The sequence below is a fragment of the Perognathus longimembris genome, chromosome 8 (assembly GCF_023159225.1).
Source record: "Perognathus longimembris pacificus isolate PPM17 chromosome 8, ASM2315922v1, whole genome shotgun sequence".
Taxonomy (NCBI): Eukaryota; Metazoa; Chordata; class Mammalia; order Rodentia; family Heteromyidae; genus Perognathus; species Perognathus longimembris.
Genome location: NC_063168.1, coordinates 62671922 through 62698096, shown reverse-complemented (window position 1 = coordinate 62698096; position 26175 = coordinate 62671922). Strand labels below are relative to the sequence as shown.

Here is a 26175-nt window from a genome sequence, read left to right as displayed (position 1 = left end):
AAAGAACTTTAGTAGGGGTCTAGTAGTCCCAAAAGCTACTTGAAAGGCCAGAACAAAAATCTCATAGAATCAAAGTCCACCAGATCTCAATTCCTTAAAAAAAATTAATCATTTTTGATTATCACTCAGATGGAAATATTGGAGAACAATGCTCTGATTCTGTCTTTAAGAACAGCAACACAAAGTGAGGCTGCTTTCACAGAAGTGGAAAACCTAGAAGCATGGTGGATGGTAATAAAGTAGGTTTTCCTCTTCGCTATGAAAAGTAGATGTTATCTGGCCATCAGTAGGAAGTGGGAAAGTGGTTTAAAACTCACAGAATAGTCATATTTGATCTGCTTCAAAGCTCCAATTGGCACAGGTGGCTGCAGCTAACAATGTCATTTAATGAGAGAGATGATATACTGAGTCAGGCCACAGGCGGGTTCCCCAAGTGCTGGAAGGAAGGCCTCCTCTCCACTCCCTGTTCTGTGCCACAAACAGATTCTCTACATGAAATTAGTTTTTTATAATCTGTAACTTAAAACTTTCGCTATTTGGAAATGTGTAGCCCACGCAGAAATCAGAAGGATTCTGTCCCATACAGGGCTCAGGTTTCCCCCGCGGTCCCCAAAGGACCCATAGTCCTTCCTAGCCAACCAAGTCTAGGGCAAGGCTTGTAGGGGAGAAGAGAGGATGCTGGGGCAGATGTGAATACAGAGAGAGAAGGAGAGGGAAGAAGAGGTGCAGAAGTTGGTCAGAGGCTTGGGAGGAGACTGCCTCTCCCCACAACATGCCTGCTCTTGGCTGCCCTTCCCCTCTGTGTCAGGCCACACCCTGAAAGTGCACCTGTCATGGAGTCTGGGTCTCATTCCGGTGCAAGGGGCTCCCAGGTGCTCCTAGCAACCATTTCTACAACAGGCAACAGATCATAGGTCTGGTGAGCCCCATCAGTATTCCCACATCCAAGCCTGCCTCCCACTCTTCTCTTAGCACTGGCTTCTCTCTCCCCCTGGTGGTTGGACAAGGAAACACAGTGGGTGTCAATTCAGAATTGTCGCCCTAAACCACACATTTCCAGAGGGCTGCCCCAGAGTTCACTAACTACAGATGTCTTTTTTTTTTTTTTTAAGAGGCCTAGACCTCTTAATGTTCCTGTCCCATGTTCCTTAGTGTTGGTATTATACAAGTGTGCTACCCCACACAGCTAATTATAGATTGATAATTAAACTATCACGAAAGGAACTCATTGATAAAGGAACAACTTGTTTTTAAGGTCAACCAAGCTTCAGAGGGCTTGGATGTTGTCTGCTTGTTCTTCTCTCCCTCCACTTTTTTCTCTGATGATGAATTAAAAAGTAAAAGTGAAAAATTCACACTATCTCGTACCTCCTCCCAGAAACCTCATGGACTTTCCCAAGCAACGTGTCTAAAGGATGCCCCCATTACAGAGATTACACACAGAGGAGAAAACCCCAGACTCTGACAATACAGGAAGTGCAGTGCATAAGGTCGTGAGCTTCTCTTCGCCTCACGCAAAGGCAGGTCCTCTTGTTGTAAATGCCTGCAAGATGGTAAAAGGCACCTGCATTACTGAGCTACAAATGACGGCACATGAGAGAACAGAGCAGCGAGATTTCGTGAAGGAAAACTCCATGCGGGCTTTTCACCTGGAGGTGCACTAAGCACTGTCTTCCTCAGTCTCCTACTTGATGTTTTTCAGAAGAGCTGTCCGGGCATTCACCACCGCTTTGAAGGCATCTTCACTCCCCGGTGCCATGCATTTGTCAGGGTGGAGCAGCACAGCAAGCTTCCGGTAGGCCTTATTGACTTCTTCCCTGTAGAAAGCAGCCAGGCTTTAGTAACAGGGTCGACCCAGGCCCTGCCTCTCAGCTGTTTCTACACACAGTATCTCTTGCTGTAAGTGTATCCCACTTATTTACCTTCTCAAAGGTAGAACTAAAAAAAAAAAAAAAAAAAAAAAAAAAAAGGGCAATGTATAAGTAGAGTAATATAACATAGAAATTTCACAAGCTCAGAGGAAACAGTAAAACATGATCAGATGACAACTACAGCACCAGGCATGTGGGGGTGCTGGGCAGACCTTTGCTGGCTGGAGGACTATAGCCTGGGGCACCAGGGCACCCCCACTCCCTGAAGCCTTCTGAAAGTCGGGGCTTGGAATTGGTACAGGGTGGGGACGCAGAGTGCCAGGGAGAGAAGAAGAGACAGCGGCAGAGTGTGGGGTCACATGGGAGTAGCCCCAAAGAACCCCACTGGCCAGGGTGGACAGGGACAGTCAAGGGAACAGGGGTGCTTCATGGCAGGCTGGTGCCAGGAAGTCGGGTGCTCAAAGGTGGGAGCACAGGGCTGGGGAACAGGCCTGACACCCGTAATTCTCCGCGCCTGTCCGAGCTCAGCGCAGAGCGGCCTGGAGCCACGCTTACCTTGACGCCCCGGGTTTGACTCCCAGCATGTCCCAGCTGTCCTTGCTGCTGCGGATTCTGCGGATTGTGTCTGCTTGTTCTTTGGTGAAACTAGCACTGATGTTTGGGGTTGGACGCTTCCCACCATTTTCACATAAGTCAACTATGGATACATAAAATGTCTGCAGAAAGAAAATACATCTCTGAGAAGAACTGATTCTGCCCAAACAGGAATGCCTTTCAAGTGTCAACTTAATGATTTTTCACATACTTCACTAGCACTTAAAAGTCACATAGAAGGCAAATGTGTACTTTGGAAGACTTTTTCTTTTCTTTTTATACTATTTAAATACCTTCTGCCTCCTCCCCCAAAAGATAAATTATAGAAAGCAGTTAGAAGAGGTAAAAAAATTATAATATTTATGAAGACGAAGAATGTGAACAGGTTCTTACATTTTATGAGACACAATGGAGGCCAGTGAGAAGACAATTTAATCTATGGAGATGCTAGCTGTCCTGATTTGACCATAACAGGTTGTATTTATATAGAGCTAATTATTATGACACTCCTCATCAGTAATGTATAATTACAGTAACAGAATCAAAAGATATTTACTCTCTAACAGTTATTACTTACTCTCCTTGGTCCAATCACTCAGTAGATATTCTCATGTATGAATATGTGAATAATTCTTGCTACATGTTATAAGTCTCAAAAGAGATACAATATGAAATGTCTCCAGAGGGGCAGTGGCAGGGCTCTGTGGCTCAGACTGCCCAAGACCACAAGAAAGCACAGATGAGCAAGCCGAAACAGCAACTGGTGGATTTGGAAGAGGAGAACTAAAAACTTTTGCTAGAAAACCAACTTGAGGACAAAACAAAACAACAACTCATGGCCCTGTCATTGAGAGCCGGGAGTTAGGACTGCGCTTGGGGATGGGTGCCCTGGTTGCTGAAGAGGAGACGAAGACAGAGGCCAAGGGGATTGGAGTGAGGCCAGTGATTGGGTCTGCTAAGTCCGCAGCAGGTGCAGGCCCGGTTGTCACCACCTCAGAATGTCTCCCTGCGGATTCTGACAGCGTTGACTCTTCAGACACTGAGTCTGACATCCTTTTTGGAATCTTGGACAAGTTGGACCCAGTCATGTTCTTCAAATGCCCTTCCCCAGAGTCCACCACTCTTGTGGACCTCCCCGAGGTCTACCAAGAAGGACCTAGTTCCTTACCAGCCTCCCTGTCTCTGTCAGTGGGGACGTCATCAGCCAAGCTGGAAGCCATTAATGAACTCTTATATACCAAACCTCTAGTCCTAGAGATACCCTCTGAGACAGAGAGCCAAACTAATGTGGTAATGAAAATCGAGGAAGCACCTCTCAGCCCCTCAGAGAAAGATCACCCTGAATTCATTGTCTCTGTGAAGGAAGAACCTATAGAACATGACATCATTCCAGAGTTGGGCATCTCAAACTACTTTCATCCGGCCACTGCCTGAAGCCATCTTCTTGCCTGCTGGATGCTTACAATGACTGTGGATATGAGAATTCTCCCTCCCCCTTCAGTGACATGCCCTCTCTGCTTGGTGTCAACCCTTCTTGGGGGGGCACTTTGGCCAATGAACTCTTTCCCCAGCTGATTAGTGTGCAGGGAGTGGTCCAGTTCTGTCATCTCTATTCTTGACTATTACATGGCCTGGAGGACAGCAGAAAAAGCCTAAGCTTCATTCAGAAAGCCAAAGGAGAGGGCGTACAGTCCTAGAGAATTCCACTGAAGTATTTGACTCCTATTACTGTGTCCACATCCAGCAGTCCAGGGTATTCAAACTATTATCATTCAGAATGACAGCTTTTGAGATGAACTTGTCTTAAAGGTGGTAGTTTACCCCTGCAATGCTTATACCACCATCACTTGACCTTTTTTCTTAAGGAGACATGGAATTTATGAATGGCCCTTTATCATTTCTCTCCCTCTAAGCATTCCTGGCTTGTCTCTGATTTTAGGCCCTTTAGTTTGCTTCTTCAAGCAGAGAAACACCTACTGAGGGCGCTTCTATTCCCCTACTTACAGTTCAAGGAAGGATTAAGAATATTTTCTTCAGGTGGGTGTTGGTGGCTTACACCTGGAATCCTAGCTACTCAAGAGGCTGAGATGTGAGAATCATGGTTTGAAGTCAACCTGAGCAGCAAAGTCTGTGAGACTCTTATCTCCAGTTTACCAGCAAAAAGCCAGAAGTGGAGCTGTGGCTTAAGTGCTAGAGTACTAATCTTGAGCAGAAAAGCTCAGGGGCAGCACCCAAGCCCTGAGTTCTAGGTCCAGGACCTGCTCAAAAAAGAATCTGTTGTAAAGTTACAGAAATTTACTATGTAAATGCATGGAATCTTTTCCTGCTGGTATAGCTTTCTGGAAGGTGCTTCTTCCCTTTATTTAAACTACCCATGCAATTAAAACATGCAACACATTAAAAAAAAGTCTCCAGAATTGCAAAATACCCTTAAATAGTTCAGAATCATTACTGCAGAGATACATCTGTAAATTCACATTGGTCTATGTATTCAAATGAATAGACAGCATGGCAAACTAACATCAACTCTGACCCTGAAATAGAATTCAGCCTGTCAGCCCAGGGTGAAGCCTGTCTGCTAGTAGGAGGGACAACATCTTATGACAGGAAATTCAGCACAAAAAAGACAATCCTACTCAATAATGGAGAACAACTCTTTATAGTAATAGCTACATTATGTGAAATGCTAGAAATATCCAAAATATGAGCCATAGTCACAAGAAAAATGCATTACTCATACCATGTCTCCCAAACATATCTATAATTAAGAGGTGACTTTATAACTTAATGTTTTAAAAAGCTTCCTTCACTTAAAGTTAGTCAAAGTTGTCAGGTTTTACTAGTTACTCAGAAAGCTGAGATCTGAGGGTCAGGGCAGGAAAGTGCTGGAGACTCTTATCTCCAATCAACCACCAGGAAACTGGAAGTGGCACCGTGGCTCAAAGTGGTTGAGCACTAGCCTTGAGCAAAAGAACCTATGGACAGTGCCCAGGTCTTGAGTTCAAGCCCCACAACCACCACTACTACCACCATGAAAAAAGTAACTCTCACTGGGAACCAGAGGCTCATGCTGTAATCCTATTTAATCAGAAATCAAAGATCCAGAAGTTGCAGTTCAAAGAAAAGCTTGAGAGACTCCATTTCTAAAATAACCAGCAAAAAAAAACCAAACAAACTAGTCTAAAGGCATGACTCAAGTTGTAGAGCCAACTGAGTGAGCATGAAACCTTGAGTTCAAACCCCAGTACCAGCAAAAAAAAAAAAAAAATAAATAAATAAGAAAGAAAGAAAGAAAAACAATGACCTGCTTCCCTGATGAGGCCTCATTTTTATGTGTGGCTGGCTGGATTCTGCACTGACAGTCTCCTATTCTCTAACTGTACCCTGATAGAATTTTTTTTTTTTTTTTTTTTTGCCAGTCCTGGGGCTTGGACTCAGGGCCTGAGCACTGTCGCTGGCTTCTTTTTGCTTAAGGCTAGCACTCTGCCACTTGAGCCACAGTGCCACTTCTGGCCATTTTCCGTATATGTGGTGCTGGGGAATTGAACCCAGGGCTTCATGTATACGAGGCAAAGCACTCTTGCCACTAGGCCATATCCCCAGCACCCCCTGATAGAATTTTATTAGCTGTGGCAACACAATTTTGTCATAGTAATGCTTTCACTTGAGTCTGCATAACACCATTAACCAAATATAGTCTTGAATAAAATCTTCTGTCTCACTTAAGTAGCACCTTAACTTGTTGGTCTTGATGGGCCTCAGTATCACCTGGAGAGCTTTTCTAACGGATCAATTCCTAGGTCTCTTTACAACTTTAAACTTCCAATAGGTCTGGAACCTAGAAATCTATATTCTGAATAATTTTCCCAGTATTCTGGTTATCAGCCAGGTCTGATCTATAATAGATAGCAGGCAGATTACCATACACACACAATGCTCTCACTCTCTCCTCTATCTATATATCTAGAGCTTCTTTGAAAAGAATTTGTTGTAATGAAAAATTCCTATTACTACTTTGCTACTCATAATTTAATCTAAAAAATTAGCACTGTTGGCCTTGGGTCAAACTGTAAAATAGCAAAATGTTCAGTTACCTGGAACATCTCGTTGATGCCTTCTCCAGTTTGTGCTGAAGTTTCAAAATACAGGAAGCCTTTACTTTCGGCCCAGAGACGCCCTTCGCTTTCATCTACACTGCGGTGCTTGGTGCAGTCGATCTGAAATACAAAGCCAGTGACAGAGAGGACTCCTGCTGTCCACCTAGAATAGGCCTCTACTGCGGCAAAACAGAAAAACAAGTAAAACTGTGTGTGTGTGTGTGTGTGTGTGTGTGTGTGCTGGTCCTAGTATTTGAACTCAGGGCTTGGGCACTGTCTCTTGAGTTTTGTGCTCAAGGCTAGTGCGCTACCACTTAGTCACAATGTCATTTCTGGGTGTTTTTTTGTTTGTTTGTTTGTTTGTTTTTGTAGTTAATTGGCAAATAAGAGTCTCACAGACTTTCCTGCCTAGGTTGGTTTTGAACTGTGATCCTCAGATCCTGGCCTTCTGAGTAGCTAGGATTATATACATAAGCCACTGGTGCTGGGCAAAGCAAAACATTTTTAATGAGCCCTACCCAAACCAAAAACCAACAAGAATAATAAAACCTGACTGTAGCTGATTTTCTATCATACTTCTTTACTTCGTCCCTTGGTGGAGCAGCTACTACCTCTGTGAAAGGAGTTTTCTGACCTGCCACACCTGGGGGGCCACTGTCTGCTTCCTGAACCTTTCCACACTGTATATCTCGTGCATCTCCCTTCTCCCAGAAGGTCAGGGTTTGATTATTAGGCTCTGGAGCTTCAAGTAGGTTACCAGAAAAAATGAAATAAAATAGAAACTCTCATGCTACTTTTTTGGTTGTTTTGTTTTTGTCTTATAGGCATGTCTTTTTTTTTCCCCCAGTCTGGGGGCTTGAACTCCAGGCCTGGGCACTGTCCTTGAGCCCCTTTGTGCTCAAGGCTAGTGTTCCACCACTTGATCCACAGCACCATTGCCAGCTTTTTTGAGTAGTTTGAGATAAGAGTCTCATGGGGACTTTTCTGCTGGGACAGGCTTTGAGTCACAATCCGATCTTAGCCTCCTGAGTAGCTAGGATTATAGGGTGAGCCACTGGTGCCTAGCTTAAAGGCAAGTCCTATGGAAAGGTGGTTGATTCCTATGTCAAAGAATAAAAAACCTCAGGGCTAGGCTGTTCCCTTCCCCCAGGAAGCTGTGTGGTTACCTTGTTGGCACACACCACAAATATAATATTGTCCATGTTTCCATGAGGCCCAAGCTCCTGCTTCATTTCTGCCAGCCATGCATCAAGAGCATCGAATGAGTCTTTCTGCCCAACATCATAGACCAGTATCACGCCCTGCGTGTCCTTGTAGAATTCATTGCGGACCTTCAGATGGAAGAACGGGCACATAAGATGAGGTTCTCTGATTTCATAAGAATATATCTTGCAGTTATAACTTAGCAAGTGTGTTCTTTCCTGTGCTCAGTACTTAAATCTCCATATTTACTGTTTTGTGTTTTTTTGCAAGCCCTGGGGCTTGAACTCAGAGTCTGGGCACTGTCTCTGAACTTGTTTTGCTCAAAGCTAGCACTCTACCACTTGAGCCACAGCGTCACTTCTGGCTTTTTCTATTTATGTGGTACTGAGGAATCGAACCCAAGGCTTCACGCATGCTAGGCAAGCACTCTACCACTAAGTCACATTCCCAGCCTGTTTACTGTTTTTTAGAGGAGTTTTTCTAAAAATAAAAGTAACATAATATAAAAGGCTGAATTCAAGCCCTAGTACTGGCACACACATACAAAATCTCTTAGCACACAAAGCCTTATAGTAGAAAGCCAGGGCATCTTGTTCCAACTCTCTCCACCTCCAGTTCCACTTCCCACAGGTGATCACTCACTAACTGTTCGCAGACCTTAAGGGAATACCAGTCATGTCAAGCTCTTCTTAGGAAGATAAACAATTTAAAAAATTTTAAGGTAAAAATAACACAAATATCCACAATTGGTATAGCCATTTATATATTACATCCCTATGCTGGCTTCTTCCAGGATGCTACAAAGGGGCTCTGGGGAACTTGGTAGGGAAAAGGTTTATATTCCAGCTTTCAAAACTCCATACTCAGAGCCTTGGCATGACAGGCGTTGGAGGCAGACAGACATGGGTTCACACTTACTGGCTACGTGATACCAGATTAGTCATTTAACTTCTCTGTGTCTTAGTATTCTCATCTGTATAATGAGGACAATACTATTTGCTTCAGAGTTAGCATGAGAATTAAATGAGATAATGAAGGCAAAGCTTTAGTATGGTGCCTGAAATGCCACGTGTATCAGCACTGTCTCCCTCCCGTCCTGTGGCCATTGTCTGATGGTCCTCAATGTTCTATCAGAAATGGCAACTTGGGCTGGGAATATGGCCTAGTGGCAACAGTGCTCACCTCGTATACATGAAGCCCCAGGTTTGATTCCTCAGTACCACATACATAGAAAAGGCCAGAAGTGGCGCTGTGGCTCAAGTTGGCAGAGTGCTAGCCTTAAGCAAAAAGAAGCCAGGGACAATGTTCAGGCCCTGAGTTCAAGCCTTAGGACTGCCAAAAAAAAAAAAACAAAAAAGAAAAAACAAAACCAGAAATGGCAACTTGGTCAGGCACTGGTGGCTCATGCTGTAATTCTATACTCCTCAAGGTGCTAAGATCTGAAAATCTCTGTTCAAAGCCAAAAAGAGCTAGGCCAATATTGCCCAAATTGTTATACAAATTCAATGCAATCCCCATCAAGATCCCAGCTACATTCTTCACTGAAATAGAGAAAGCAACCCATAACTTCATATGGAACAGCAAAAGACCTAGAATAGCCAAAGCAATTCTAGGCAAAAAAAGCAGTGCAGGAGGTATCACAATACCAGATTTAAAGCTCTATTATAGAGCCATCATAACAACAACAGCCTGGTATTGGTATAAAAACAGACCTGAAGACCAATGGAATAGAATTGAAGACCCAGAAATAAAACTGCACTCTTACAGTTAGCTGATATTTAACAAAGGAGCTAAAGACATACAATGGAAAAAACATAGCCTCTTCAACTACTGGTGCTGGGAAAACTGGGCAGCCATATGTAGAAAACTCAAAGTAGACCCAAGCCTATCACCATTCCCCAAGATCAACTCAAAATGGATCAAGGACCTCAACATCAGACCTGAATCCTTGAAACTACTGAAGGACAGAGTAGGAAAGACGCTAGAACTTATAGGCACAGGAAGGAACTTCCTGAATAGAGTCCCAGGGGCACAACAAATAGGGGAGAGACTTGACAAATGGGACTACTACAAAATAAAAAGTTTCTGCACAGCTAAAGACATAGCCACCAAAATAAAAAGACAGCCAACCATATGGGAAAGGATCTTTACCAGCACAGCAACAGACAAAGGCCTAATATCCATCATCTACAGAGAACTCAAAAAACTAAGCCCCTCCAAGCCCAGTAAACCAATTATGAAATTGGCAAAGGAGCTAAAGAGAGACTTCACAAGAGAAGAGATAAAAATGGCAAAGAAACATATGAGGAAATGTTCAACATCCCTGGCAGTAAAGGAAATGCAAATAAAAACAACCCTGAGATACTACCTCACTCCAGTTAGAATGGCCTATGCTCTGAACTCAAGCAACAACAAATGCTGGAGGGGGTGCGGGGAAAGAGGAACCCTTCTCCATTGTTGGTGGGAGTGCAAATTAGTACAACCACTTTGGAGAACAGTATGGAGGTTCCTCAAAAAGCTCAACATAGACCTACCCTATGACCCAGCCATACCAATCCTAGGCATCTATCCTGAACAACAGGTCTCAAGATATCAAAAAGACATCTGCACTTCCATGTTTATCGCTGCACAATTCACAATAGCCAAAATATGGAAACAACCCAGATGCCCCTCCACAGATGAATGGATCCAAAAAATATGGTGCCTATACACAATGGAATACTACATAGCGATTAGAAATGGTGAAATATTGGTATTCGCAGGGAAATGGTCAGAACTTGAACAAATAATGTTGAGCGAGACAAGCCTAGAACACAGAAAACAAAGGGGCATAATCGCCTTGATATATGACTGCTAAGGTGGGGGGAGGGAGAGATAGTAGAGACCAGGTCTGCGAAACCAAAAACTTCTTGTCAAATGGTATTTCCCACAGGTTTGGGTCAGCAACCTTACATTATGTAACTAAAACAAAACAACTACTAAACATAAAAAGGTCTAAAATAGACCTCTCAGTGGATCACAATAGCTCAAAAGCTATGTATGTATGTCCATATAAGACAAGGATAAGCAAACTTTATTGTTGACGTTACATTTAAAGTCCTAGGTGAATTTCCTTTGGCATAGGCCATGTGGCTACTGTATATGTTTTTGGTACACTGTGTATTGCATATATGTCTACCTGATCTAGGGAAGGGAAAGAAAAACAGGATGTAAGATATCACAAGAAATGTACACACTGCCCTATTATGTAACTGTACACCTTTTGCACAACACCTTGTCAAAAAATTTTTTTAATTAATAAATAATTTTTTTTAAAAAAGGGGCTGGGCCAGTGGCTCAAGCAATAGTGTGCCTGGCTGGAAAGTGTGCTGTCCTGGCTGAAAACCTCAGGACCAGTGGGTACCAGTGGATCACATCTGTAATTCTAGCTACTCAGGAGGCTGAGATCTGAGGATCATGATTCAAAGCCAGCCCAGGCAGGAAAGTCCATGAGACTCTTATCTCCAATTAACCACCAGAAAACCTGAAGTGGAGCTGTGGTTCAAGTGAGCACTAGCTTTGAGCAAAACAGCTCAGGATCAGCTCCCATGCCCTAAGTTCAAGCCCAAGACTCAGCACACACACACACACACACACACACACACACACACACACACACACACACACACACATATTTCCTACCCCTACTTAAGGGAGCATAAAAGACCATTTCCTACCCCTACTTAAGGGTAGCATAAAAGACCAATGGATTCCTATCAAGTTAAATCTCAGAAGGCAAGCCATAAACATGAGCTAATTTCATACACGATTCCAATATTAGTTATTTTAAGTAACTCTCCAAATCACTGTCCCTAGTGTCCCCCAACCCACCAACAATACTGGATGGAAGGTTTCCTTACCTCATAGAAGAAGGGATGGCCAGCCATATCAAAGATGTTGACTTTGATTTCTCTGTCTCTGACTTGCACTCTGCAATGTTCAAACAGAAACAATCCCAAAGGAGGTCACGATTTCCATTTCTGTCAGGTATGAATTTGAGAAAGATCTATGTGTGAAAGTTCAAAGAGGCTTTCTCTGTGCCTCCTTCTGAGTCCAGATAATCTTTACCACAGGAGCCTGCAGCCCAGCAGACTGCTCTGCTGCCCTGCCTTGTGAACACTGAGCTGATCTGGAGCAAATACCCTCATGACTTAGAGATACTTCAGTCTGCAGTCCTAAACCAACCAACTGTGGCTACTCCTACAGTATTTTAGGAAAAAGTTGTTCAGGACAATCAGGAATATGATAAAGGAGAATAGAAAGTTTTATTTCACTAGGATACTTTTTAATTTTTTCCCCCCAATACTGGAGAGTGAACTCAGGGTTTTTCCAGTTTGCTAGACAAGTGCTCTACCATTTCAGCCATGCCCCCAGCCCCACTAAGATCTATTACTACTGGTTATATTAGAAGAATACAGGTATATGTCAATAGTGCTGGCCTAATTTTCTTGTGATTGTCATTAGAAAAAGAGCAACAGTCAATTTGTTTGCTTTTTGGAAACAAATTGGAAAATAAAAGAACCAAAGGACAAAAAATAGCCATTCAAAAAGAATTAACAACTGTTAACATGAAATATTTCTTCCTAGTCTTTTTCTGAAAAAATGAAAAAAACACTTGATGACCATTATAAATAATTCAAACCCTAAGAAAAACCATAAATATTTAAAAGATGAACTTTTAAGTTATCCCAAATCCTATCACCCACAACCTTCATTAATGTAAGTAAACATAACTGAAGACTATTTTCTATGCATAGACAAGACTGATAGACAGGGCTGGGGATATGGCCTAGTGGCAAGAGCGCTTGCCTCCTATACTTGAAGCCCTGGGTTCGATTCCCCAGCACCACATATACAGAAAATGGCCAGAAGTGGCGCTGTGACTCAAGTGGCAGAGTGCTAGCCTTGAGCAAAATGAAGCCAGGGACAGTGCTCAGGCCCTGAGTCCAAGGCCCAGGACTGGCAAAAAAAAAAAGACCGATAGACATAGTCTTATAAAAGTGGAATTGTACTATTATAAAATAAATAATCTGAACTTTTTTTTGGTCAGTCATGGGGTTTGAACTCTGGGCCTGGGCACTGTCCCTGAACTCTTCAGCTCAAGGCTACCACTTGAGCCACAGCGCCACTTCTAGTTTTCTGGTGGTTAATTGGAGATAATAATCTCATGGACTTCCCTGCCCAGGCTGGCTTTGAACCACAATCCTCAGATCTCAGCCTCCTGAGAAGCTAGGATTACATGTGTGAGCCACTGGTGCCCAGCTTGAACTTTACTTTTTAATTGAATTTAAAAGAAAAGGAGACTGAAGTGAACTGAGAGCAAATTGCTGAACTTTAAATATTAATGTTTCTTCAGCACAAGAAATGGTTTCCTAAAACATCCCTCAAAGGTTATGAATAGAGAATATTACGAACAGTAAACGAACAGTGGAGTCATTATGCCTTCTCAGTAACATGTTTTGGGTTAGACATCATGACTGACTCCTTTGCTATGGAACTTGAGGGCCTTGGCACCTGCTCTCTGTGTCCCTCTACAGCTTCCTGCTGCCCAAGTTTACAGCCTTTACTTTTGGATCTCAAATTCCAATTCCTGCAGTTGTTTCATATCACCTATATATGTAGATTAAACTAGCTGCTAATCATCTGATCATGATTTTCTCACACCTAAGTTGTTAGGTTTGTTTCTTTGGTTTTGTTTTTTGTCAGTTCTTGGGCTTGAACTCAGGGCTTGGGCACTATCCCTGAGCTTTTTGCTTAAGGCTAGTTACTCTACCACTTGAGCCACAGTACCACTTCTGGCTTTTTCTGTTTATGTGGTACTGAGAATTGAACCCAGGACTTTGTGCATGCTAAGCAAGCACTCTACCACTAAGCCACATTCCCAGCCTGGCACACCTGAGTTTTCCATCCACATTCCATGAATCCTAAGAAGCCTATTTGTTTCCATTTTAACATCTTTGTGAAGTCAGGGTGTACCTCACAAAACAGAATGTGAGAAAAGCAAAACAAAAGAACATAATAACACAACAGTAAAAGCAAAACAACGCTGATTTAGTTTAGATTACAAAAACAATGAAGCTTGAGACTTTCTGGAAAAGATACAATAATTTGTATTAAAAATTTTTTTCCTTGAGAAGACAGCAGTTAGAGAGATGGAACCTATAAAATCTGCAAGGACAGGAAGTAATACAAATGTTTTCACACAAGGAAATGTAAAAGAGCTCAGATTATTTATCCCCTCCCTAAGAAACCCAGAAGTGGCTCTGTGGCTCAAGTGGTAGAGTGCTAGCCTTGAGCAAAAAGAAGCCAGGGACGGTGCCCAAGCCCTGAGTTCAAGCCCCATGGCTGACAAAAAAAAAATACTGGCAGAGAGAGTAATTGGAAATGTGGTGAAAGGGATGGAAGATGTATTTATATACAGTTTTGGCATTAAAATTGCATTGTTTTATGTACTCTGAATATTTTATATAAATATTGAATGAAATATTACATGATGTTGAATTTATATCAATAAGTAGGAATAAACCTTAAAAGGGAATACAGAGAGAAATTTTTAAAAACCCACAAAACTGTCTTAAATGTGATCTCCTACCACATCACTATAGGAAATAGGAAAGAAAAAAAAAACTAGAAAATGTGAACTGATTGGTTGAAATGAAACCCCTTTGCAAAACTACTTAAAGATAATAAAATATAAATTAATTTAAAAAGAAGAGCCTCATTCATTACATAGTCAAGAGCTACAACTGTGTGTGTGTGTGTGTGTGTGTGTGTGCGTGCACACACACATACCAGCCCTGGGGCTTGAACTCAGGGCCTAGTTGCTATCACTGAGCTCTTGTGCTCAAGGCTAGCATTCTACCTGTTGAGCCACAGCTCCACTTCTGGCTTTTCGGCTGACTAATTGGACTTTCCTGCCCCAGGCTGCTATGAACCAAAATCTTCCGAGGTCAGCCTCCAGAGTAGCTAGAATCAAAGATGTGAACCACCAGTGACTGGCTACAATCTTCATTCTTTAAGGAAAAGTTGCTGTAATACCCTCTGCTACTGTCAGAAAATGGTGATATTCATATGGTGAATACACGAACACATCTGAGGGAAGCTGAGAGGAGGGCACAGAATGAGTGGAAAGCAAGTGAAAACAAATATACAGTAGAGGGGGCCCAACAGCTGCAATGGACATTGATGAAAACAAACTAAGCAACTCAAGGCTGAGGGGTGGGGTGGGGGAAGAAATGAGAGAAATAGAGGGAACTAAGCAAAAGGAAAGAAATGTACATATCACCCAACCTGGAAGGAATTGTATTATTGTTAATGTTCATAGAGTTCATAAGCATTGTAGACTAGATTGATGATGTCCATCACTGGGAAGGTTAAAAAAATGATGAAAGCAGGGGAGGCAGGGGAAGGGAAGGAGGGAGAAAAATGAGAAAGGGGGTAACAAGGATGACAAGAAATGTACTCACTACCTGAAGTATGTAACTGTAACCCCCTATAACTCTGCTGTATATCACCCTGACAATAAAAAAAATTAAAAATCGCTCCCCCCACCGAAAAAAAAGGCTGGACCTTTAGCCATTTGAGCCACATCTTTACTTCTGGGTTTTGGTGGTTAACTGGAGATGAGTCTTAACAGACAGACCAGCCTGGGCTGGCTTTGAACTGTGGTCCTCAGATCTCAGCCTCCTGAGTGGCTAGGATTACATTACAGGTATGAGTCACCAGGGCCCAGCTTTGAACAGTCTCTTAACTGGAACTGAGTTTACAATTGCAATAAGCTTCAAGCAATGAAACCTACAAAATGAATATAGTCAGTTTAAAGCTGACTCACCGACCTATGTCATTCAGAATCAGATAATGTTCTAGAGTCAAGAGTATGACCTGCAATTACCCCTGGACAGCACTGTAACTATGGTGGGTATGGAAGATGTAGCTGTCTTTATGCTAGACCCTCTTTTAAAATCCCAATTAAAAATGATCATTGTTTCATTTGACTTTTTCTAAAGATAGTACCCCCTCCACTACCTCCAAAAAAAGGTATTGTGTTATGAAATGGTAACTCCTGTGTCTAACACCTTAATAATAACAACAATAAAATTATATTAAAAAAAGGAAAATGGTGATATTACAAGAACTCTTTGTTTTATCTTGCCATGTATTTGAGCCACTTTAATTATAGTCATGAAAGATACCTGAACTCAACTCTGTCCATCAAATAGCCATTCAGCTCAGATACACTTTACCACTTTTGTCAACCCCCTTGAATATTGCTCTCAGGTTCAAATCGGCAAACTTCCTCTTTCGATGTACCTATTTTATGTAACAAGAAATATCGGGCTGGGAATATGGCCTAGTGGCAAGAGTGCTTGCCTCATATACATGAAGCCTTGGGTTTGATTCCCCAGCACCACATATATGGAAAACGGCCAGCAGGGGTGCTGTGGCTCAAGTGGTAGAGTGCTAGCCTTGAGGGAAAAAAAAAAAAAAAGCCAGGGACAGTGCTCAGGTCCTGAGTCCAAGGCCCAGGATTGGCAAAAAGAAAAAAAAAAGAAATATCAATCAATCATCTATTTAGCATCTGCCATTAGCAGAAAAGGACCTGGTGAACAAAGAGGATGTTCAGAGGCCTGAAGGAACCTGGGCATTTTATTCTCTGAAGAAACTAGCAGTGCTGAGATGAGGGGACAGAGGCACAGAACTGAGATGGGAACAGCCTACTTGTGACTCAATTCCAATTCAATTCCCAAATCACTCAACCTCACTGTTCCTAGAGCATTTGTTCTGGATTCCAATATGTAAAAAATCACAAACTAATAACAAAAGTTCTTGAATAGAAATTTCCAACAAAAATAAATTGTTTCAGGAAGAATATTTTTGTTGGTCATGAGCTTGAACTTGGGGTCTGGGCACTCTTCCTGAGATCTTTCACTCAAAGCTAGCACTCTACCACTTTGAACCGCAGCACCACTTCTGGTTTTCTGGTAGTTAACTGGAGTTAAGCATCTCATAGACTTTCCTGCCCAGGCTATCTTTGAACTGCAATCCTCAGATCTCAGCCAACTGAATAGCTAGGATTATAGGTGTGAACTGCTGGCACCCAGCAGGAAGAATATTTTTCAATGTTCTAGAAACATCCCTGCTTGTAGGACCTGCTTATACAGAACATTTTTCCTGAGAGACTCATCTGCCAGTTGCACTTTATGTTGACTGGCTCAGCGCAGTCCACCTGAACATCTACCACACGGCCTGTCAGTAGAATGCGCTCAACACTTTGGCTGGAAGAAGGAAGGACAGAAGGTCTGTTAGTCCTATCTTTTCTCATTTACCTTCAGTCTCCATGTCAAGATAACCTGCACACACACACACACACACACACACACACACACACCACACACACACACACATACACACGGATGCAAATATAGGTCGTTTTAGGAGTTCTCAATTTCTGTGTCATTTATAAGCCAGGAAAACAATTTACTCACTTTGTGACTCCGTAGTCAATTCCAATTGTTGCAAGGTATTTGGACACAAATCTTTTCTCACAGTACCGCTTTATAATACAGCTCTGAAAAGATAAAAATGCATTTCACTTAGTAAATACACACTGAGACAGATAGACACATTTCTTCATTATGGTTTTTTCATTCACTACTATGAAAAAGAAGTGTTTTCAAAAGCAAAAACTATAAAATAACTGAAACTCCAAAAGCAAACATTTTAAAGAATATTTATTTCTATATTCTTTCCTTAATACTAACCAGATTTGAACTCAGAGACTTGCACTTGTTTGATTTGTTTGCTAAGCTGACATTCTATCATACGAGCCTCCCACTTAACTTTTTTTTTTTTTTGTATGCCAATACTGAGGCTTAGGACTCAGGGCCTGGGCATTATACTTTAGCTTTTTACTCAAGGCTGGTGCTCTACTATTTGAGCTCCACTTCTGGTTTTTGTGGTTAATTTGAGATAAGAATCTCACAGACTTTCCTGCCTGGGCTGGCTTTGAACCATGATCTTTAGATCTCAGCCTCCAGAGTAGCTAGGGTTACAGGCATGAGCCATTGGTGCCTGGCTTGTAACTTCTTTTGTATTTGTGGTGGGGGCTTTAACTCAAGACCTCTAGCTAGAACTCTAATTCTCTCTCTCTCTCTCTTTCTCTCTCTCTCTGTTTTTATTTTGTTTTTGAAACTGAGTTATGCTAACTTTGCCTGGGCTGGTCTCAAATCCTGAGTAGTGTGTACTATCATACCCAGACTCTTTTAGCCACTTTTGTTTTTAATGGTATTAGTCCTGGGGCTTGAACTCAGGGCCTAGGGGCTGTGCTCAAGGCTAACACTCTGTCACTTGATCCACAGCACCACTTCCAGGTTTGTTTGAATTGTTTATACTTTCCAGCCTGGGCTGGTTCGGAACCACAATCCTCAAGTCTTAGTCTCCTGAGTAGCTAGCATTACAGGTGTGAGCTACTACACTGGTTCCTTCTGTCACTTTAAATTTTTCCTCATGTAATAGGATCTGTTTGGGGCTCTGTTTTGTTCTACCCATCTATTTATCTATTTTTATGTCAAAGTAATGCTTTCTCTGTTAGACGTAATGAGGTTTGAACTCAGGGCCTTATGCTTACTAGGCAGGTGCATACTGCTAAGCCATGTCACTTTTCTTCACACGGGTATTTTTAAGGTAGGTCTCACCTCCTACTGAGGCATGCACCTGGACCGTAATCCCATTTTTTAAATTTTATTTTTCGCTTCCCTCCATGGGTGGCATGGCAAGTGTATGTCATCACATACAGCTTTTTCTGTTGAGGTGGATTTGCACAGAATTTTCGGCCAGGACTAGTCTGGAACCACAATCCCCATGGCTCTCAGCCTCCCAAGTAGCTCATGATATAGGAATGAGCCACCTGTGCCCAGCTTGTAGTGTTTTCTTGATTTGTTTCAGTCTATAATACAGTATCTGTCTAGGCAAATTCTCTTTCTACTATGCTACTTCATTTTTCTTCTCCATTTTTTGACTACCCATTCTGAGATAGCTATTCTTTCATATAAATTTTAGAATAATTCTACCTAAAAAAGCTCTGGGGACATAGCTCAGTGGTAGAGAACATGCCTAGCATTCATAAGGCCCTGGATTCAATCCCATCACACGAGAAAGGAAGAAAGAGGGAGGGCGGGGGGGAAAGGAAGGAAAGAAGGAAGGAAAAGAGGGAGGGGGGAAGGGAGGAAGGGAGAGGAAGGAAGGCTCAGACTCATTGCTTATTTTCAATGGCACTATATTAAACTTGTATATTAGTTTTGGAAGAATTGGTGCTGCCATAACATCTTCCCGCAAAACAACATGATTTGGCCATTTGCTCAGAACTTGTTTTGTGTCTTTAAATTATTTTGGCTTTATTCTGGTAGGTTCTGTATCTTTCTTATTATATATCTCCCTAATGTATTATAGGTTTCACTATTATAAGTGGAATATTTTTCCATTTCCATTTTTAGATTTATGGTTAATGTGATTTATTAATTAATCTTTATGCATTTATGTCATATCACCATAATTAATTTAATTAATTAAACTAGGTTAAAGAATCTTTCATAAAATCTAGATACATAATGTACAGTCAGCAAAATATAATTTTCCTTTTTCAACATTTGTATTGGTTATTTCAATTTTTGTTACATCTCTAGAATTTCTAAAACAAGGCTGAATAATAACAATAACAGGTATTTTTTGTAACTATTTACTAGAAATAGTTTTAGTGTTTTACCAATTGGCATGACATTTGCTGTTAGTTTATAATAATTTTTTTTACCATATTTAAGCTGTTTGCATGTTATTATGATTTTAGTTATGGTGTTAATCAAGATGTACTACTGGACTATATGAAATGTTTTACATCACTGAAAGCATCATATAACTTTTCTGCACTAATCTGTTGGTGTAACAAATTACATGGATTCTGTTCTCAATATTGAACCAAATTCACAATCCTGAAACAAACCTTGTTAATAATGAATTCTTTATGATATGAGTTCTATTTGCCAACACTCAGAAATATTACATTTCATATGTATATGAAATTGGTATATATTCTTAATATTTAAGCTACAATGATGAGTTGGGATACTGTTAGTCTTTTTCTTGGTCCTGGAATAACCTAATTCAAATTATGTAAATTAATTCAAATTAGTTAAAATACATAGTTAAATTTATTTTTTGTATGTGTGCCAGTACTAGGGCTTTAACTCAGTGCTAGATACAGTCCCTGAGCTTTTGTGCTCAAGGCCAGCAGTTTACCACTTGAGCCACAGCTCCATTTCTGCTTTTTGGTGGTTAAGTGGAAACAAGAGTCTCATGGACTTTCCTGCCTGGACAGCCTTCGAACCATGATCCTCAGATCTCAGCCTCCTGATGAGCCCCTCCAGGTTTGAGCCAGTCCTGGCCTCTACTTCTTTTTTGAGTTGATTTTAGTAACTTGTACTTTGCTAGGAAATCCTCCATTTCTTCCACATTTTCATATGTAGTCATATAGAACTGTATATAAGATTCTGTAGTCTTAATCTTTCTTATCCAATATATTCGTATCTCCCTTTCAATATTAATCTTGTATTTTTCTTACATATATTTTAGGCAGTTTTCATTTTCATTACTCCTTACAAATAATTTTCTTTCTTTGAGTTATTATTATTAATTGGTGGTACAGGAGTTTGAACTCAGGGCCTACTTGCTAGACAGGTAGGTATTCTACCACTGAGCCATTCTACCAGCTGTTTGGGTTTTTGGTTTCTTGGTGCTGGCCTCAGGGCTTAAACTCAGGATCTGGGCACTGCTCATGGTTTAAAGCCAGCTCAGGCAGGAAACTTCATCACTCTTACCTCTAATTAAGCACCAAAAAGCCAGGAGTGGAGTTGTGGCTCAAGTGGTAGTATACTAGCTTTGAGCAGAAAAGCTAAGGGACAATGCCCAGGCCCTCAGTTCAAGCCCCAGGATAAGCAGACACACATACACTTCCATGATTTGGTACACACACACACACACACACACACACACAAATCCATGATTTGGTCCAGGACCCTTTAACTCCAATTTCCTGCATGGGGAGAAGGAAATGTTTTTTCTCTTTAACCTAGTTCTTTGAGCCATCTAGCTGGATGTGTGTGTGTGTGTGTGTGTGTGTGCGCGCGTGCATGCATATCAGCTGATATAAATGACACATAAAGCTATTATTTGTGCATAATTTGGCATGATTGATTATTCTATTGTTTCTAGCAGTCTTTCAGTTAATCCTCTTTTAGTCTCCAGGTAAACAATCATATCATTAACAAATAATGATCATTTTCTTTCATCTTGTAAATATTTTCTTTCTCGTCTAATTGCATTTGCTAATAAACAAAGCAGTGTTACATATATGTGATGGCACTGGGTATTTAGCAATGTTGCTAGTGTATCCTTATAAATGTAGTAAAACTACAAAAGTGATAGCCAGCTTAGTATATAACTTAAGAGAGTCTTTAATTTCTTGCTAATGTCTGGTACATAGTTGACATCCAATTGTTTGGCCTATAGCAGATATTCTGTTGATACCTCCACACACAGAGATGAGTAGTTCACATGCAGAAAAAACACTAATAAGCATTTCCTGGATATCTCTTATGTGAGGGCCTAAACACTGTCATCAACAGCTGTTTTGTACTTAATGAGTTGATTTTTTAATTAGTTAATTTTTATTTACTGTCTTCAAGTAAGTTAGACAAAAGGGTTTCAACATGTCAGTTTATGAGTGCAAGTCACCTTGATCAACGTCACCCCTTTCATAGTTCAGGGAGTTGATTTGGCCAGCACTCAATGGTGGAAACAGGACTGCCTTCAGGAAGGTGAAGACTCAGATCTATCACTGATGACCTTGGGTATTCTTAACCAACAGCTACCACTTGGGGGCGAAGAAGCAGTGTCAGAATTCATGTGGGGCTAAGCCCCAGGTCACCTCTGGTTTTCCCTTCTCCATACTAAGGGAGATTATACATGATACTCAGCTGACAGAGCAGAGAGTAAAGACGATGGGAAGCGGGCTTATTGTGGTGATGCTACCATATATATTTTTTTCTTTAAAAAGTAGCAGGTCCTCACCAACCCTCCTCCCGTGTGAATCACCCCTCTTCAGCGAAGCTCTCAAGATGGGGGCGTCGACTCCACGCTGCCACATTGCACACGCTCTATCTTCACACCCACAGTGCACACGCTCTGTCTTCACACCCACACTGCCACAGTGCACACGCTCTGTCTTCACATCCACTGCCCACGCTGTCTTCACGCGCACCCCGTCACGTCCCACCGCCTCTCAAGCACTACCAGCACCAAGTCAACTTTTACTCTCCAGCTCCGGCTGCTGGACCTGTCACCTAGATGTGGCGTCTGAGCACACGAGGCGACCTTAGGACACCTCTGGGCCTCCTTTGCTCTTTGTGGAGTGCACTCAGGGGTCGGAAGCCACCCCACACATAGTCTTAGGGAGAGTGGCGTTGGAGGTGGGGACCACCCAAAGGTCAGAAAGGTCGGGATCGTTTTGCTCAAGAAGCAGAAGAAGCAGCAGCAGCAGCAGCAGCAGCAGCAGCAGCAGCAGAGGTAGCAGCGGTAGGTAGCATCCCCGGCCTGCTCAGGGGGCGGGGAAGAGGCTGCGCCCGGCTGGTGAGTGACGGCCCTCCCAGCCAATAAGCACGTCGCCCCCCGCCGCGCGGCGGTCCCGCCCCCCGCCGCGCGGCGGTCCCGCCCCCCGCCTGGCGCGCAGTACTCACTTTCCCCACTTCGGCGTTGCCCATGGAGATGACTTTGATGCGGAGGGATTTTCCAGGCTCCTTCCGCTTCGGCACGTTGGTCTCCATTGCCCTCACTCTCTCGGGGCCACTGGGCTCGGCCTCCTGGTGCACCAAGCTGGCCCGTCCGTCCCTCAGGCCTCCTCGACCAAAGGCGGAGCTGCAGCAGTCGTCACAGGCTGGGGTCCGCGGCTCTCCATCCTCAGGCAGCGGGCGCGGGCGGTGGGGCGACCGTGGGGCGGGGAAAAGGAGGAGGGAGGGGGGCGGGAAGGAGCGAGGACAAGGTCTCGCGATGTTCGCGCGCAGCGCCGACGTCATCTCCGGGTTCCGCGGCTTCAGTTAGTCGGTCTCTGGAGTCCGGAGCGGAGCGCGGGCAGGTTTCTCGGCGAGGCGGCGGCGGCGGCGGCGGCGGGAGGAGGCCCGGGGGTGAGGTGGGGTCAGGTCGGGTCGGGAGAGGCGGCGGCCGGGTCCACTCGCGGCGACCACGCCGCTGGTTCCTAGGCGGCGGGACGGGAGGCGCGTGTTGCATTCGCCACGGAAGTTTTGGCGGGTCGGTGCAGGCCCGGAGCCGGGGAGTTCGCGGGCTGTTAGCTGTGGTAGTTGTGGACCCAACCGCGCCCCAGCTGCGGCTTAATCGCGGTTCATCAGGGTTTCTCGGCTCTTGAGGCCGTGGGCCCCTCCGCGGTTCCCCTTTCTCGGCCCGAACGGGGGCGGGGCGCGCCTCCATTCTCCCGGGCTTCGTCTCCCGTGCGGGCCGCCATGGCGGCTGCTCGGGCGCCCGGAGGTGCGCGCCCCCCCGGGCGTACTTTGAATCACTTGCTGGAGCAGCTAGGAAAAGTGGACACGTTGGCCACTACAAACGTAACCTTTTTTTTTTTTCTTCTGCTCCCAGTGAATTCTGGAAGTCTTGATTCCGGAGCCGGGAAGTAGAGGAGTCAACTCGATCCTGCTCCTCTGCAAGAGAGCCTTAGGCAAGACAGGACCCCGACTCTGGTTCTTAGCCTCACTCCCGGAAGTTGCATGTGAATCCGGAGCGCCGAGTTGTGGCTTCGTTCACTCCTGGCGCTTTACCACTTGAGCCACACCTCCAGCCTAGTTTTTTTTTAATTTTTTTAAATTTTTTGCTGCCCCGTTTTTGTTAGTTAATTTTGGTGAGAGAGCTTTGCAGACTTCTGTCCGGGATGGCTTTGAGTCATCATCCTCTGGATCCCAGTAACTTAAGATTATGCAAGAGCTTATCTGCGCTTAGCTCTTTAAAAAAAAATAATAAATGGATTTGTATATTGGAATCAAGGTGAAGGTTTAATTTCGAATCTCCCTTACAGATCTAAGGGCTTGGGATTAGTTGATTCATTTGAAGGAAGAAGGCTCAGACCATATGTCCTTATGTTTTTTTGTCCAGCTCTCTTGGGGTGTAGGAGTGTAGCCGAGAGATCTTCTGGTTTCTCCTTTGCCTGCCTCACACACCACTTGGACTGTCTTTTGGTTCTCACCTGCCTCTTAACTGACAAGGTAAGAATAAAGAAGGGGACATTCTACTGTCCGGGGGGATGTGGGGGAAAAAAGCCATTTGAACAAGAGGCTGCCTGACACAGTTGTTTTTTTCTTTTGTGCCTGGCCTGCGGCTTGGGCTCAAGGCCTGAATGCTGTCACTCAGCTTCTTTTGCTCAAGGCTAGCACACTAACATTTGAGCTACAGCTCCACTTCCGGCATATTTGGTAGTTTAATGGAGTTAAGGGTCACAGACGTTTCCCATGTGGGCTGGCTTCAAATGGGACTGCTACGTTCTCAAGTCAAATGAGTAGCTAGAATTACAGGTATGAGCCAGCAACATTCAGCTCAAAAGAACAGTAATTTTCAGTTAATAAAACTTGATACATGGTTACTTCCCTGAGGAAAAAGTGCCAGTTTCCCAACAAACTGCAGAGTTAAAGGGAACATTGCTTTTGTTCCTACATAGTTTTAAAAACATCTTGCTGGAAGACAATACAGGCTGAAAATGACAAAGTAGTTTTAAGCCTGGTTTTCAGACATTTTCATTTTAACACAGTAAATGCTTTGTTAAGTTAACCTCTTTTCTGCTCTTTTTTTTTTGTTTGTTTCTAGTGCAGTCATGGCTCGTGGTCCTAAGAAGCATCTGAAGCGGGTAGCTGCTCCAAAGCATTGGATGCTGGATAAACTGACTGGTGTGTTTGCCCCTCGGCCATCCACCGGTCCCCACAAGCTGAGAGAATGTCTGCCTCTCATCATTTTCCTTAGAAACAGGCTTAAGTATGCCCTGACAGGAGACGAAGTGAAGAAGCTTTGCATGCAGCGCTTCATTAAGATTGACGGCAAAGCCAGGACTGATATAACTTACCCTGCAGGTTTTATGGATGTCATAAGCATCCCCAAGACAGGAGAGAATTTCCGTCTGGTCTATGACACCAAGGGCCGCTTTGCTGTCCATCGCATTACATCTGAGGAAGCCAAGTACAAATTGTGCAAAGTGAGAAAGGTCTTTGTGGGCACAAAGGGAATCCCTCATCTGGTGACCCACGATGCTCGCACCATTCGCTACCCAGACCCCCTCATCAAGGTGAATGACACTGTTCAGATCAATCTAGAGACTGGCAAGATAGCTGATTTTATCAAGTTTGACACCGGCAACCTGTGTATGGTGACCGGTGGTGCTAACTTGGGAAGAATTGGTGTGATCACTAATAGAGAGAGGCACCCTGGTTCTTTTGATGTTGTTCATGTGAAAGATACCAATGGCAATAGCTTTGCCACTCGGCTTTCTAATATTTTTGTTATTGGCAAAGGCAATAAGCCTTGGATTTCTCTTCCCCGAGGAAAAGGAATCCGCCTCACCATTGCTGAAGAGAGAGATAAGAGGCTGGCAGCCAAGCAGTGCAGTGGGTGAACAGCAAGGGGTGAACTCTGGCTCCAGGTTGGAGAGGATATGTCTTTGTACATAAAGTTAATAAAACATGGTTTCGTTGTTTAAAGAAATTGGTTGCAGAGTTTTTATAATAAGTAATATATCAATTCTGGGAAATGTCTAGAATTCTTTTTTTTTTTTTTTTTTTTTTGGCCAGTCCTGGGCCTTGGACTCAGGGTCTGAGCACTCTCCCTGGCTTCTTCCTGCTCAAGGCTAGCACTCTGCCACTTGAGCCACAGCGCCGCTTCTGGCCGTTTTCTGTATATGTGGTGCTGGGGAATCGAACCTAGGGCCTCGTGTATCCGAGGCAGGCACTCTTGCTACTAGGCTATATCCCCAGCCCCTAGAATTCTTTTGAGTCCTGGTTAGCATTTAATAGATTAAAGCTTAAAATAATGGCTCTTTACAAATCCAAGCTACAGATCTCTCATGATTTAATAACTTACTAAACTTTTTGGTGGCTCACTTTTGACTCTAGGAGAATGATTACATCATAGCTAAGTTTGACTGTCATCAGAAATCAGGGTGTGAACACACGTCTTTAGTCCCCATTATTTTGGAGGCTGAGAGTAGGAGGGAGGTGGCCATTGAACCTAAGAGTTAAGCCTGACAATATAACAAGACCCTTCTCAAAAAAGAGATG

At 43.2% G+C, this 26175-nt stretch overlaps 2 protein-coding genes and 1 pseudogene across 6 annotated transcripts; 2 read left to right on the top strand and 1 right to left on the bottom strand.

Annotated features, from left to right (window-relative positions):
* Nucleotides 1-1506: 1506 nt before the first annotated feature.
* Dnajc27 (DnaJ heat shock protein family (Hsp40) member C27) lies at nt 1507-22762 on the bottom strand. Its single transcript, XM_048353300.1, has 7 exons — nt 22591-22762; nt 17290-17372; nt 11665-11734; nt 7729-7893; nt 6560-6682; nt 2427-2587; nt 1507-1817 (listed from the first exon to the last, which is right to left on the bottom strand). Exons 1-7 carry the CDS (start codon nt 22675-22677, stop codon nt 1685-1687), a joined length of 822 nt encoding a protein of 273 aa, XP_048209257.1. The 5' UTR covers nt 22678-22762; the 3' UTR covers nt 1507-1684.
* Nucleotides 3139-4620, top strand: LOC125356781 (annotated as a pseudogene).
* Nucleotides 22763-22943: 181 nt separating the features above from the next.
* LOC125356674 (40S ribosomal protein S4-like) lies at nt 22944-25598 on the top strand. 5 transcript variants are annotated; one of them, XM_048353303.1, is made up of 3 exons: nt 22944-22985; nt 24011-24120; nt 24721-25598. In XM_048353303.1, exon 3 carries the CDS (start codon nt 24723-24725, stop codon nt 25512-25514), a length of 792 nt encoding a protein of 263 aa, XP_048209260.1. In that variant the 5' UTR covers nt 22944-22985; nt 24011-24120; nt 24721-24722; the 3' UTR covers nt 25515-25598. The 5 variants fall into 5 exon arrangements, with proteins under 5 accessions (XP_048209260.1, XP_048209258.1, XP_048209261.1 ...); XM_048353301.1 differs by lacking the exon at nt 22944-22985 and adding an exon at nt 23017-23158; XM_048353304.1 differs by lacking the exon at nt 22944-22985 and adding an exon at nt 23017-23158 and having other exon boundaries at nt 24716-25598.
* Nucleotides 25599-26175: the final 577 nt, after the last annotated feature.

Bases quoted from the DNA above. Each gene is read 5' to 3' on its own strand.
- Dnajc27 (XM_048353300.1), bottom strand. From the start codon at position 22,677: ATGGAGACCAACGTGCCGAAGCGGAAGGAGCCTGGAAAATCCCTCCGC. The intron at 6,683-7,728 runs GTAACCACACAG...TTTGTATTTCAG, and splicing joins TTGTGGTGTGTGCCAACAAG to ATCGACTGCACCAAGCACCG. The intron at 2,588-6,559 runs GTAACTGAACAT...TTCTTTCTGCAG, and splicing joins GCATCAACGAGATGTTCCAG to ACATTTTATGTATCCATAGT.
- LOC125356674 (XM_048353303.1), top strand. From the start codon at position 24,723: ATGGCTCGTGGTCCTAAGAAGCATCTGAAGCGGGTAGCTGCTCCAAAG.